Raw genomic sequence first — 15,619 nt, 5'->3', positions numbered from 1 at the left:
ATTTTAATATGAGAAGAATGAGAGAGCGAAACATCCTGAACCAATTAAAATAATGATAAAGTATAATCATATAGAGTTTTAAAATACATGCTCATTTCAAAGTCAGTTCTATTTTGAAGTCATAATATTCATAAAGGACAAACTCTAAAACTTGTATCAGTAATAGTAAAAAGCATTTGATGAAACAAGTCATTTCTGAAAACATGTATACATATATACAGATATAGTTACAAATAGGTTAAAAAGGAATTCAGAGGAAATTCTTAAATATGAGAAAAAATGGCTCAAACATCTTATGATTAAAACCAGGGAAAGACTAAAATGATTTCTTTTCGATTTTTGGCATTACTTACAAAGTTCTTGATAATAAAATGTCTAGAAAAATAATATAAACATCAAAAAAGATAAAATATAATTATTTGCAGATTTTGTGGTTATATATAGGTTGTATGATTATATCATATGGAAAATCTAATAATGTAAACTAACGGATCGGATGGAAGATGGCAGTGTAGGAGGATGCTGGGCTCACCTCATCCTGCTGATCCCTTAGATTCCACCCACATCTGCCTAAGTAACCCAGAAAACCACCAGAAGTCTAGCAGAATGGACTCTCTGAAGCCAAGCATAGACAAGAGGCCCACAGAAGAGGGTAGGAAGGGTGGAGAGGTGGTGCTCTCTACACAGATTGGCTCGGGGTGGAGGGGCAGCCTGCTGGGCAAGGCAGAGCCCCCGAGTCTGACTTGCAAAAGCAGAGGGGCCGGACTGCATGAGTTCTGACAGCCAGCGGGACTTAACCTCTGGAATGTTAAAAGTGAACAGTGCTGCTCCTGGAGAGCAGGGAGGGTGAGAGGACACTGGGAGGGAGAGGTGTTGAGCCCCCGAAGACATAGCTCAGCTCCACGGGGAACAAAGGTGCTGGCCAGTGCCATCTCCCTCTGCCATCCCCCAGCTGAAATCCCAAAGGGAGCCAGTTCCTGTCACTGAACTTGCTTGCACCCACAAACACCCAAGCGCTGTTCTTCTGTGGATCTATCCCTCTGAAGGGTCTGCCTGCCTCCCTCCCAGTGCCGCAGGGCCCCTCCCGCAGGGGACAACCAAGGGCAAAGTGAGCTAAGCCTGCCTCTCCCGCCCCTGTGCACCTTGCAGATCCACCCCAGCTAATACACCAGTTCCCATCAAAGCAGCACCACAAGGCTGGCAGTGTGCAAGTAGCCCAGACAGGGGCCACACCACTCCACAGTGAGTCCTGCCCCTGGGAGAGGGGAAGATAAGGTACACACCAGTCTGACTATGGCCCCAGCGGTGGGATGGGGGCAGACATCAGGTCTGACTGTAGCCCCGCCCACCAACACAAGTTACTCCAGACAGCACAGGGGAAGTGCCCTGCAGTTCCGCGCCACTCCAGGGACTATCCAAAATGACCAAACGGAAGAATTCTCCTCAAAAGAAACTCCCGAAATAGCGACAGCTAATGAATTGATCAAAAACAATTTAAGAAGTATAATGCAACAAGAATTTAGAATAATAGTCATAAAATTAATTGCTGGGCTTGAAAAAAGTATAGAGGACAGCAGACAATCTATTGCTATAGAGATCAGAAACAGTCAGGAGGAGCTAAAAAAAATGCTATAAATGAGGTGCAAAATAAAATGCACCCACCACAGCTTGGATTGAAGAGGCAGAGGAGAGAATAGGTGAATTAGAAGATAAAATTATGGAAAAAGAGGAAGCTGAGAAAAAGAGAGATAAAAAAAATCCAGGAGTATGAGGGGAGAATTAGAGAACTAAGTGATGCAATGAAACGGAACAATATCCGTATCATAGGAATTCCAGAAGAAGAAGAGAGAGAAAGGGGCTGAAGGTGTACTTGAACAAATCATAGCTGAGAACTTCCCTGATCTGGGGAAGGAAAAAGGCATTGAAATCCAAGAGGCACAGAGAACTCCCTTCAGAAGTAACTCGAATCAATCTTCTGCACAACGTATCATAGTGAAACTGGCAAAATACAAGGATAAAAAGAAAATTCTGAAAGCAGCTAGGGATAAACAGGCTCTAACTTACAAAGGGAGCCCCATAAGACTAGGGGCAGACCTATCTACTGAAACTTGGCAGGCCAGAAAGGAATGGCAGGAAATCTTCAATCTGATGAACAGAAACAATATGCAGCTGAGAATCCTTTACCCAGCAAGTCTATCATTCAGAATAGGAGAGATAAAGGTCTTCCCAAACAAAAAGCGAAAGAATTCATCACCACTAAACCAGTCCTACAAGAGATCCTAAGGGGGATTCTGTGAGTGAAATGTTTCAAGGTACCAGAGACACCACTACAAACATGAAAACTATAGACATCACAATGACTCTAAACCCATATCTTTCAATAATAACACTGAATGTAAATGGACTAAATGCTTCAACCAAAAGACATAGATAAATTGATAAAAAATTGATTTAAAAAAAGATCCATCTATTTGCTGTCTACAAGAGACTCATTTTAGACCTGAGGGCACCTTCAGATTGAAAGTGAGGGGCTAGAGAACTATCTATCGTGCTTTTGACTATTATAAGTCAAAAGAAAGCTGGAGTAGCCATACTTATATAAGACAAACTAGACTCTAAATTAAAGGCTGTAACAAAAGATGAAGAAGAGCACTATATAATAATTACAGGGTCTATCCATCGGGAAGAGCTAACAATTATAAATGTCTATGCGCCGAATATGGGAGCCCCCAAATATATAAAACAATCACAAACATAAGCAACCTTATAGATAAGAATGTGGTAATTGCAGGGGACTTTAACACCCCACTTACAACAATGGATAGATCATCTAGACACAGGATCAATAAAGAAACAAGGGCCCTGAATTATACATTGGATCAGATGGATTTGGCAGATGTATTTAGAAGTCTGCATCCTAAAGCAAAAGAATATACTTCCTTCTCGAATGCACTTGGAGAATGCTCCAAGATAGATCACATACCAGGTCACAAAACAGCCCTTCATAAGTATAAAAGAATTGAGATCATACCACACACATTTTCAGACCACAATGCTATGAAACATGAAATTAACCACAGGAAAAAGTCTGGAAAACCTCCAAAAGCATGGAGGTTAAAGAACACCCTACTAAAGAATAAATGGGTCAACCAGGCAATTAGAGAAGAAATTAAAAAATAAATGGAAACAAATGAAAATGAAAATACAACAATCCAAATGCTTTGGGATGCAGTGAAGGCAGTCCTGATAGGCAAATACATTGTAATCCAGGCCTATCTCAAGAAACAAGAAAAATCCCAAATACAGAATCTAACAGCACACCTAAAGGAAATAGAAGCAGAACAGCTAAGACACCACAAACCCAGCAGAAGAAGAGAAATAACAAAGATCAGAGCTGAAATAAACAATATAGAATCTAAAAAAAACTGTAGAGCAGATCAATGAAACCAAGAGTTGCTTTTTGAGAAAATAAACAAAATTGATAAACCTCTAGCCAGGCTTCTCAAAAAGAAAAGGGAGATGACTCAAATGGATAAAATAATGGATAAAAATTGAATTATTACAACCCATCCCTCAGAAATACAAGCAATTATCAGGGAATACTATGATAAATTATATGCCAACAAACTGGACAACTAGGAAGAATGGAAAAATTCCTAGGCACCCACACACTTCCAAAACTCAAACAGGAAGAAATAGAAAACTTGAACAGACCCATAACCAGTGAAGAAATTGAATCAGTTATCAAGAATCTCCCAGCAAATAAGAGTCTAAGACCAGATGGCTTCCCTGGGGAATTCTACAAGACATTTAAAGCAGAGATAATAACTATCCTTCTCAAGCTATTCCAAAAAATAGAAAGGGAAGGAAAACTTCCAGACTCATTCTATGAAGCCAGCATTACTTTGATTCCCAAACCAGACAGAGACCCAGCAAAAAACGAAAACTACAGGCCAATATTCCTGATGAATATGGATGCAAAAATTCTCAATAAGATACTAGCAAATCGAATTCAACAGCATATAAAAAGAATTATTCACCATGATCAAGTGGGATTCATTCCTGGGCTGCAGGGTTCAATATTTGCAAATTAATCAATGTAATATATCACATTAATAAAAGAAAAGATAAGAACCATATGATCCTGTCAATTGATGCAGAAAAAGCATTTGACAAAATTCAGCATCCTTTCTTAATAAAAACCCTTGAGAAAGTCGGGATAGAAGGACCATACTTAAACATCATCAAAGGCATTTATGAAAAGCCCATGGCTAGTATCATCCTCAATGGGGAAAATCTGAGATCCTTCCCCCTGAGATCAGGAACACGACAGGGATGTCCACTCTCACTGCTGTTGTTTAACATAGTGTTGAAAGTCCTAGCATCAGCAATCAGACAATAAAAGGAAATCAAAGGCATCAAAATTGGCAAAGATGAAGTCAAGCTTTCCCTCCTTGCATATGACATGATATTATACCCATGATAAAACCCAATAGACTCCACCAAAAGTCTCCTAGAACTGATAAATGAATTCAGCAAAGTCACAGCATACAAAATTAATGTGCAGAAATCAGTTGCATTCTTATCACTAATAATGAAGTAACAGAAAGACAAAGAAACTGATCCCATTCACAATTGCACCAAGAAGCATAAAATACATAGGAATAAACCTAACCAAAGATGTAAAAGATCTGTATGCTGAAAACTATAGAAAACTTATGAAGGAAATTGAAGAAGATACATTGGAAAATGGAGAAATGGAAAAACATTCCGTGCTCATGGATTGGAAATATTGTTAAAATGTCATTACTATCCAAAGCAATCTACACATTCAATGCAATCCCAACCAAAATTACACCAGCATTCTTCTCGAGGCTAGAACAAGCAATCCTAACATTTAAATGGAACCACAAAAGACCCCGAATAGCCAAATTAATATTGAAGAAATAGACCAAAGCAGGAGACATCACAATCCCAGACTTTAGCCTCTACTACAAAGCTGTCATCATCAAGACAGCATGGTATTGGCACAAAAACAGACACAAAGACCAATGGAATAGAGACTCACCAGAATTGGACCCACAAAAGTATGGCCAACTAATCTTTGACAAAGCAGGAAAGAATATCTAATGGAAACAAGACAGTCTCTTTAACAAATGGTGCTGGGAGAACTGGATAGCAACATGCAGAAGAATGAAACTAGACCACTTTCTTACACCATTCACAAAAATAAACTCAAAATGGATGAAGGACCTGAATGTGAGACAGGAAACCATCAAAACCCTAGAGAAGAAAGCAGGGAAAAAACCTCTCTGACCTCAGCTGCAGCAATTTCTTACTTGACACATCCCCAAAGGGAATTAAAAGCAAAAATTAACTATTGGGACCTCATAAGATAAAAAGTTTATGCACTACAAAGGAAACAATCAACAAAACTAAAAGGCAACCAACGGAATGGGAAAGGATATTTGCAAATGATATATCGCACAAAGGGCTAGTATCCAAAATGTATAAAGAACTCACCAAACTCCACACCGGAAAAACAAATAATCCAGTGAAGAAATGGACAGAAGACATGAATAGACACTTCTCTAAAGAAGACATCCAGATGGCCAACAGGCACATGAAAAGATGCTCAACGTCACTCCTCATTAGGGAAATACAAATCAAAACCACACTGAGATATCACCTTACACCAGTCAGAGTGGCTAAAATGAACAAATCAGGAGACTATAGATGCTGGGGAGGATGTGGAGAAACGGGAACCCTCTTGCACTGTTGGTGGGAATGCAAACTGGTGCAGCCACTCTAGAAAACAGTGCAGAGGTTCCTCAAAAAATTAGAAATAGACTTACCCTATGACCCAGCAATAGCACTGCTAGGAATTTACCCAAGGGAGACAGGATACATAGAGGCACTTGTACCCCAATGTTTATAGCAGCACTTTCAACAATAGCCAAACTATGAAAAGAGCCTAAATGTCCATCAACTGATGAATGGATAAAGAAAATGTGGTTTATATACACAATGGAATACTACTTGGCAATGAGAAAGAATGAAATCTGGCCATTTGCAGCAAGGTGGATGGAACTGAAGGGTGTTATGCGAAGTGAAATAAGTCATACCAAGAAAGACAGATACCATGTTTTCACTCTTATGTGGATCCTGAGAAACTTAACAGAAGACCATGGGGGAGGGGGAGGGAAAAAAAAAGGCTAGAGAGGGAGGGAGCCAAAACATAAGAGACTCTTAAAAACTGAGAATAAACTTAGGGTTGATGGGGGGTGGGAGGGAGGGGAAAGTGGGTAATGGGCATTGAGGAGGGCACCTGTTGGGATGAGCACTGGTGTTGTATGGAAACCAATTTGACAATAAATTTTATATTAAAAAAAAAAAGAATGTAAGGGGCGCCTGGGCAGCTCAGTTTGTTGAGTGTCCAACTTCGGCTCAGGTCATGATCTTGCAGTTTTTGAGTTCGAGACCCACATCGGGCTCTGTGCTGACAGCTCAGAGCCTGGAGCCTGGTTTGGATTCTGTGTCTCCCTCTGTCTACCCCTTCCCTGCTCATGCTGTCTCTCAAAGATGAATAAACGTTAAAAAAAATTAAATATATATATAAAAAGAACTATGTAAACTAATTTAAAAAGGCAACCAGTAAAATTAATAAGAAAACTTAAAAAACATAGTAGGTACAAGATACATATAACATTCAAGTTTAATTAGACCTTAGAACTAGCCAGCAGAAATGCATAACCAGCAGAAATGCACACAGAAAAAAAAAAATTTACAGTTATGTAAATTTTAATTGCATAGGACAAAAAAAAAATGAAGAAAAGAAACCCTCTCATGAACAAGTTAAAAAATACGTACAATATAAAATACAGAAACAAGTCAGTGGAGAAATATTCATTTAGAATTTAAGAGAAAAGTCTATTTCATACCATATACAAAACTAAAAGCCAGATGAATTAGATATCCTCATGTATTTTTAAACAATAAAAATATTGGAAATTTTTTTTAAATAAATCATTTAAGTTTTTAAGCAAGAAATAACTTAGTTTCATAGAAACTAAATACTTTTCTGTGGCATGAGACACCATAAATTGTGTGAGGATTCAACTGATAGAGATTTGGGTTAAAGACAGAACACTGTGAAGAACTTCAGGAAATACTACTAAAAGATCTGAAAAAGGAGGTGAAATTAGACTCAAAACTAGGGCTCATTGAAAGTCTGTTTTTGAAGCAGTTAACCCACCCATGTAGCCTCTGCCCACTTAGCATAGCCAGATGCTAGCCTTTCTCAACTCTCTGTAGTAGACCTTTGTTATTTGAAAAAAAAAAAAAGGTAAACTAGAATTCTCTGTACCAGGGACACTAGGCACAACGGAGCAGACAGTTACCATTTGGAACATAAAGGGATGGAATAAAATATTGCCTATGTAACAAACAATGAGACCTCTAGACTTTCCCCCTATTTTATTCTCTACTAAATCATATCTAAAAATAGAGGTAAAGAGGTAAAGATAAGTAGAGTAGAGGCAGACAGAGACAGAGATACTAAGTGCAATAGAAACTTATTTTGTATCCCAAATTGATGATAGTGAGATTCAAAAAAAAATCACACTGCAAAAGAAAGAAAAACAAATTAAATTTAAAAAAAAAAAACTGGATGAGCCCAAAGGCTGCCTTTATACGATATCATTTGCTACTACATTGCATGAAATGAGACCCTTTTTTTTGGCAGGACCTAGTATAATTCTGGAAGTAAGAATGGTTCTAGGTTATATTAAATCTCACTGACAGTGGGGTAAAATACTCCACAAAGCTCTGAGTAATGAATTACTGGCTTCTAATAAAGAGACAATATCAATTTAACAAAAACAACCAGAGTTTTCAGTCCAGTATATAAAAAAAATATCATTTTCCTCCACTGGCCTTCAGTTGTGAGTCAAAGAAAAGCATAAGGCAACTTAAGGGTCATGACCATTAGACATGCCCTCCAGAGACAAATACAGGTTGTCATCTGCATGTTATGGATTGAAAAGAGGTTGATAAAGTGCTTGGAGGTGAATATGAGTAGTATACATTGGGGTACATTGTTTTCCTGGAAACATAACTTTTAGAGTGCTGTTTCAGTGCTAAGGTACTGAAAATGCTGAGTCATCAGTAATAAAATGTCACTGTTGACAGACCCTACAAAAAATAATACTGGAGCGCCATGAAAAAAATAAGGTTTTTCTTAGTCCTCAAATGCTTACTTCTGGAGCTCTTAGAAAATTGGTCTACATTTCTCTATCTCTTTTAAACTAAAAGTTTCTTCACCTGGGAGGGTAATGGTAGTATATATCTGTTAGTATATACCTATACTGGCATCATATTAAGATTATGAAAGAATCCAGATTCAGTTGCACTTAAACTCTAGTTTCTTTGCAAAACCCTCCTTTGTGATGCTTCTTCAGAAGTTGCCCTGGTAATAAGGCAAAGATTTGAGTCACTGTTTGATCATGAGATTGTATGTGGACAGCTGTTAAATGAGTCTCCAATTCCTACAGTGAAAGGGTATGCCCAGCTTTAGTTCTGACCAGCTTTTGGTGCATTCAGCTGGAAGTAAATCAATTAAAGTTCAAGTAGGTTTGCTAAACTTAAGTCATCTTTCTGGATAGGGTTTGCAAAGGTTTATTTCTGTAAAGTATACCTCACTTTGGAATTCACTTCTAGGACCCTCTCTGCTGCCTTCTATCAACATTACTGTTTCAGAAATTCCTTCAGTGAGCCTCCAAGGAGAGTCATAAAAATAGAAAATCTGTATTACTCAATAGAAAATTTCTGTAGGGATTGGCAGCATACATGACGAGAACCATATATTCTTTCAGTTATGTCAAGGGCTGAACAGTTTCTGAATTTAGAAATTTATAAACCTCTCTTGAAGAATATATGATTCTATGAATAATACTTATCAGCAAAATTTATGAAGAATAAGGATAAAAATGGGAAACAATTAGGATTAGGTAGGTAAAAGAGAAATTTGTAGTAATAAACAATGAACAATTATATATATGTATTTTTTATATTTGTGTACTTATACACATATGTGTACCTTTAAAGGGTGAACACTATTGAAAAGGTTTTTAAATGTACAATTCTATAAGCTTCCTTCCACATTAAAGCATTCTAGAGAAGTAAGCATATTGGAATAAAAAAAAATAAATGAGGTGTGTGTGTATGTTGTATGAAAAACAAGAACATAAAAATAAGTGAAACACGTGGTTTTCCATTTTCTTCAAATTCTGCCTTGAATTGTGTTTGTTTTGCTTGATCCATTTATAGTCTCCAGTTCTTTCCAATACAGTGAAAATGGTCCCAACACAATTTTTTATGCCTTTGTCTTATTTGCTCTTTGGTATGCTTTGCAATTGGCAGTAACTTTAAGGTCAGTGACCCATTCATTCAAAGTTATCTTTCTGAAGCCTTATTTTTAGGGACTGCTATCAAATTAAGCATAAGTCATTTTTTCAGCAGAGAAGGTGACATTTTATTTCTGTAAGATCACATAATAACCCATTTTGTGTGAAAGAAGGGACATTACCTGTATGACTTAGAAAATATATACCAACCTATCTTGTTTCCCAACCACAGTATAAACCACAGTATAAAACTTTGATTTGCTTCTTACTTTTCTCTCTTTTGTTTTTAATAAATCTGTATCAAGTAATACTTGTGCTGTTCACTTTATACACATTATCTCTAATCTTTAAATGATCTGGAAAAGCAGTGGCCATTGTCCTTATTTCCCGATGAGGAACTTGTAACTTGGCCATATAGCCACACAGCCAGCAAGTTTTCCTGTGCATTAGGTCACACCCTCGTTTGTGACTATTTTGCTTTCCCTCCTTGGCAAACTAGTCAAATGATGTAGATTATTCAACTTATTCACAAATCCAATAACCAAAGTAAACCACAAAAAGAGACAACAGATTTTACAGGTTAGCATATTCTCTAGGACAGGAAGTATGGATTCTTTTTCTTTTGAGTGGTTAGGGATTATGTACAGATTACACAGACTTAAATAGTCATGTCCCTTTTGCTAGCTGTTTAAAAGCAGGTTACTAACCTGAGACTCAGTTTGCTCATTTATACATTGGGAGGATAATAGTATATTTCATAGTGGCATTCTGCAGATTAAGTGGGATAATAAATACAAAGTGCTAAGCACATTTCTGGCACATGAAAAGCATCTGTAAATATAAACTAGGTGTCCAATTAATTCTACATGCTCACTCAATATTCAACAAATAGTTGTGATTACAGTGAGGTTGATTGAGAAAAAAACATGACTTGAATGTAATGGCCTTAGCCTTGGGACTCAGAATGTGTTCCCAGAATAGCAGAATCAGCATCACCTGGAAATTTTATAAATGCAGACGCATGATCCTCACCCAGAGGTACTGAATCAGAATCTATGGGACAGGGCAGAGATACTGTGCGTAAATGTACTTTCTAGAGGCTTCTTACATGTGTGAGAGTGAAAGTCATTGACCCAGAGGTTAGGAAGTATAATCATTTTATACATTGCCTACCACTTTATTAGTAAACACAGTGTAAACTAATAAACACTGCTACTCAGCTATTGAATCCTTTATTAGACATACACAGTATGCACTTATAAAGATACCAGAGCTCTGAGTTCTTTGGTAGCAGTGATGGTCTGTCTCATATGCTTAGCCTGAGTGTAGGACACATGCTGGGAAATCAAAACATAATTTTACTTAAATAATTGGTTTTGCTAAGCTTGTTTTAATTAGCTGGCAAATCTGTTTACTATATTTAAAACATATTAAGCTTCTTTCACATTAAATGTAGTTTTTACAGTTAAATCTAAATGTAAATTTCAGAGTACCATATAAAGACAAACATACTTTGTCTCAGAAATATCCTGTTTTTGTTTGTTTCTTTGTTGGTTGGTGGGGGGGGGGGCACTTCTCCTTATTTGTTTTTTTTTGGTTATGTGTTTGACTCTAAGTCACACTCTATGTGTGTGAGTGCCCTTGGAAGAAAAAGATGAAAGAAAAACATAGTGAATTGGTCCTACTAACATATGTCACACTGCTGACTATCAAAGGAGAATTTAGTAAAATAATGGCCAATAGTTAGATGCACAAATCAGTACGTGCTATAGAGAACAATTACACAATTGTTTTATTTTTCTCCGAAAACGCACATTGAAGTGCTAATTAAACGTCAAGTATAAAGATCCAGCTTGCTAACTTTGCTATAATCATGATCATGATCATTATCAAGTACTGCTTAAGCACCTATAACGTTGGGGCATTATGCTAAGATGTTGCAATTTATTAAAATTATGCAACACATTTAAGAGAGTCAGGTTTGAGCCCTGACTACATTTTTTTCCATTTTAAAGACTTTATTTACACTTGAGAGCAGCACAGCATCTAGAAAGAACAAGGTCATTGTGGTCAAACAGACCTGAGTGACTGTGGACAAATGTCTATCATCATAGCATAGTGTTATGAAATTCCAGCACAGTGCTTATTACATAAGATGTACTCAATGAAAGTTATTACTGTTGTCATAGCTGCTATTATTATTATTATTATTATTATTATTATTATTTTACTGAGCAGGTACATAAGCAGTTGACAGACCAACACTCTCACTTCCTGCTGACAAGCGAGTAACTGCCAATGTCATCTTCCAGACATATGAAAGGTGGCTGAAATGCTTTCTCTATCTCCAATTTCTAAGTGCTCTAAAAGTAGTGTGATTATGTTGGGAAAAGCAAACCTTAAAGAAAATTGCCTCTTAGAAATTCAAAGAAATAAACACAGGATGCCAGGCCATCATAACATTGTATACAATGCTCCTACAACAGACATTTAGCTCAGTGGACAGACTCCTTGACTTAAGAGGGCAACATTTTCATTGTAATGTGAAGCCTAATGGAGTTTACTGTGAGAAAACTGGAAAAAAGAGAAGGAAGATCATGACCTCTACATTTAACTTATTCAGGTTGCTAATTCTTCTGCAAGTTGATTAATAATGTATGCTGCCACATTTTCTAAAGTGTGAATATATGTACTTATAACTACCTATATGTAGTCAAAGAGTAATCATACTGACAGTTAACTTGCTTTGTTCTACCTTTTTGATTTTTTAATTTGGTGGGAGGGAGAGAGACGGAGAGGGAGAGACTGACTGAGTTGAGGAAAGAGGCAAGGGGGAGAGAGAGAAAAAAAAATCTTAAGCTGAGTGTGGAACCTGACAGGGGACTTGGGGCTTGATCACACGACCTTGAGATCATGACCTGAGCCGAATCAAGAGTCAGACACTCAATTGACTGAGCTGCTCAGGTGCCCTGAACTTGCTTTGTTTCTTAAAATAAATGCTGCATCTTAAAGAAAGAGAAGTAGTGGGTCTAAATCTACCTTAATTCTTCTAAGATAAGGGAGCCAAGGATGTAAGAGCAAAGGCTTTGTCTTCAGCAGACAGCATCAAGTTTATTCCCAGCTCCATCACTTATTCAGTGTAAAACTTTGTGCAAGCTACTTAGCCTTCCTGAGAATCAGTTTGTCCATCTGTATAATGGGACTGATAATATTATGTACTTAGTAAGATTGGTATAGGGTCTAAAGAGAGTAATTTTACATGTGCCTTGCACACAGTAAGTGCTCAATAAATGTTAACTTTCATTGTATTTAAGTTATACAAAACAAGTGACTTAGTAGGACCAACATTCCATTCCTACAAATTACCGTTAATATCTCTTCATCTTAACATTGTGTTGTCCTACCCCCCCAAAACAAGATACAACAAAGAAAAAATAATAAAGGGAAAACTCTTTTAGGAATTGAATATGGAAATTTCAAAGATAAGTCTGCAATATATAATGATGAACCAATAATTCAAAACTGCAACTAAAGAATATTAACTGATTTCAAAAATATTTTCCATTTCCATGCAAAGATTTAACACAATATTCTTATAAACTGTCAGTATCACCACTGAATTCAAAGTACCCTAAGTCTCCCTTTCCTAATGTTTGGAGCCATATAACATACTCCTTATCCTCTTTTTTTTTTTTTTTTTTTTTTTTTAGCTCTGTAAGCTGAAATACAAGTCTAAAATATCAGAGTTTAGTTTCTGAGAATATTAAGTGGAACCATTCTATTTGAGGAATATTTATTTTTCCACACTCACGTTATTTTTCCACTTTTTTAAAAAAGAAAAAAATAAAGGCAAATGCTTTAGACTTTAAAAAAGGTTTTTGTCAGCTCTGGAAGAAGAACATGACAAAAGAACACCTCATCTTCAGGAAAACAGCAAAAGGCAAAAACAGATCATCACTAAAAGAAGCTAAATTACACAGGAGAGTTGAGCTACTAAGATATAATTGATTCTGCCAGGATAAAAATGGAACAGAACCAAGAGATTACAATGAGAATCATTTTGGTACTAAAGAAGACCTCTTTAACAATGGGTGTGCATTCAAATCCTAGTGTGATCATTATAGGCTTATTTTCCTTGTTCGCGCTCCCATGATAAAGGCCTGAAGAGAAGCACTGGCATTTTAAATTGTTCAGTCTCGTTTGAATTTTTTTTTTCTTCCTTCTTAGGCAAAATTATATTCTCATGTTACTAGAAGAATGTTTCGGAGAGCAAGTACTGTGAATATATAGCGGCCAACAGTGAAGATAGCACTGGAGGATTAGGGTACTGATAAGGGAAGAGAAATTACCTGTGGGCATTTGCTCCAAGGTCCCCACTCAGACATGACACATTCACTGGGACACAAGAGAGAGCAGGACTGGGTTTCTGGGGGAATTTCATCCTGGTTGCACAGGCTGTTATCCACGGCTCCCCCTTCACTATCTGCAGCACTCACGCATCTGCAAAGCCAGATCAAAGGATAAAACAATAGAGAGTAAATTTAAAATAGTTATGATATAGTTACTTACCCCTCAAAGATAGTTAAACATAAAATAAGACTAGCAGAGAAATCAAGGGAAAAATATTCCTTCTTCAGCCAGTTGACCTTTATTGAATGATAATCCTTTATTCAGCAGAGCAGGAGAGAATAACGCAAAAAAAAAACTGGAGTCCACTGTCATTCTTGAAGAACTCTCTATCTCAAGAGACCTACACTATTTTAACTCAGGTCCAGCACAGAGTGAATTTTCTTTTTACGGTAACAAATTTTGAAGTCTTTCCTTCTCTGAATGAATTCATCATCACTTTCGTAACAGTGAGAGCCTTTGTAGTTCCTGTGACTCTCTTAGACCTTTCCTACACTTATATCTCACATCATCCAAACTTCCTTAATCTTTGTCCAACACATTTAAGGTCATGACAAAGTAATGTGAAACATAATTGAATATGTTTTTCTTTCAAGTATTCTCTTCATTTCAGTAAGGAATTTTGGCATCACAAACCAAAGGTCAATATGTAAGCATTTACATGCAGCATTTGAGCACATGGTGTACAGATGCTTGGTCTAATCTATGTTGGGCTTGAGAAGAATGCTGGCAAAGGCAAGACAAAATAATCATGCTGTTGATTCAATCAAATTAAAACCGAAGTATTATACCACTACATACCCACTGGAATGGCTTCAGTGAAAAATATGGAAAATATCAAGGGTTGGCAAAAATATGCCACAACTGTAAGCCTTCTTACATTGTCGGTTGGAGCACAAACTCCTTGAAAAACTAGCTGGCAGTATCTACCAAAACGAAACATAGACATATCATGTAACCCAACAACTCCATGCCTATAACATGTAAAGAAATGTGTATGAATGTGTATCAAAAAAGAAAGAAAAATCTGACAATATATGCATATTAACACTATTCATAATCATCCAAACTAGAAACAGTCCAAATATTCAACAAGATCAATAGATAAATACATTGTGGTAAGTAATTCAATTAAATGCTATCAAGGTGGTAGGAACGCATGAACTATTGTTACATTATAGAGCATGGACGAAGATCACAAATCCAATGCTGAACAAAAGAAGATAGACACAAGAGAGTATGCTCTACACGATTCCATTCATATAAATTTAAGAAGTAGGCAATATTCATCTACAGTATCAGAAGTCAGAATAGTGGTTTGGGGGAATGGTTACTTACTGATAAGGGCTTAAGGTAGTCCTGGTAATATTTTATTTCTCAGTCTCTGGGCTAGTTACACAACTGTGTCTTTGTTGTGAACACCCATTCAACTATACCCCTATGAGTGGGCATTTCTCTGTATTGATATTAAATCCCAATTTGAATTTTATGTTTCAATTCATTTTTTCAAAAATGTTTAAGAAAGACCAGCTGTGTGCAAGTCTCTTCTGCTAGATATGGGATTCAAAGTTAGTATTTTCAATAATAATTCATTTAGGGATGATTTTTAAGGATTTACTGGGTAACAGGCCCTTGCCTGGCTGTTGAGATATAGAACTGAAAGAAAGAGAGAGAGAGACAGAGAGAGAGAGACAGACAGACAGACACGAGGGGCAAGATCCCGACTGTTAGGACACTTTTCTTCTAGTGATGATAAAGTGAAGATGAAAATGACAATAATGAAGAGTTAAATGGTGCCATTTGCTGAT

The 15,619-nt window shown here is 36.9% G+C and overlaps 1 protein-coding gene across 1 annotated transcript in view; it reads right to left on the bottom strand.

Annotated features, from left to right (window-relative positions):
- Nucleotides 1-15,619, bottom strand: part of THSD7B (thrombospondin type 1 domain containing 7B) — a 744,220-nt gene that overhangs the window by 80,493 nt on the left and 648,108 nt on the right. Inside the window, 1 exon segment of the mRNA XM_030327713.1 lies at nucleotides 13,754-13,904. Coding sequence (XP_030183573.1) covers nucleotides 13,754-13,904 — 151 coding nt within the window.

This window comes from Lynx canadensis, chromosome C1, assembly GCF_007474595.2.
Source record: "Lynx canadensis isolate LIC74 chromosome C1, mLynCan4.pri.v2, whole genome shotgun sequence".
In the NCBI taxonomy this organism is placed as follows: domain Eukaryota; kingdom Metazoa; phylum Chordata; class Mammalia; order Carnivora; family Felidae; genus Lynx; species Lynx canadensis.
The sequence above is the reverse complement of the archived record's forward strand: the minus strand, read 5'-3'. Positions and strand labels throughout refer to the sequence as shown.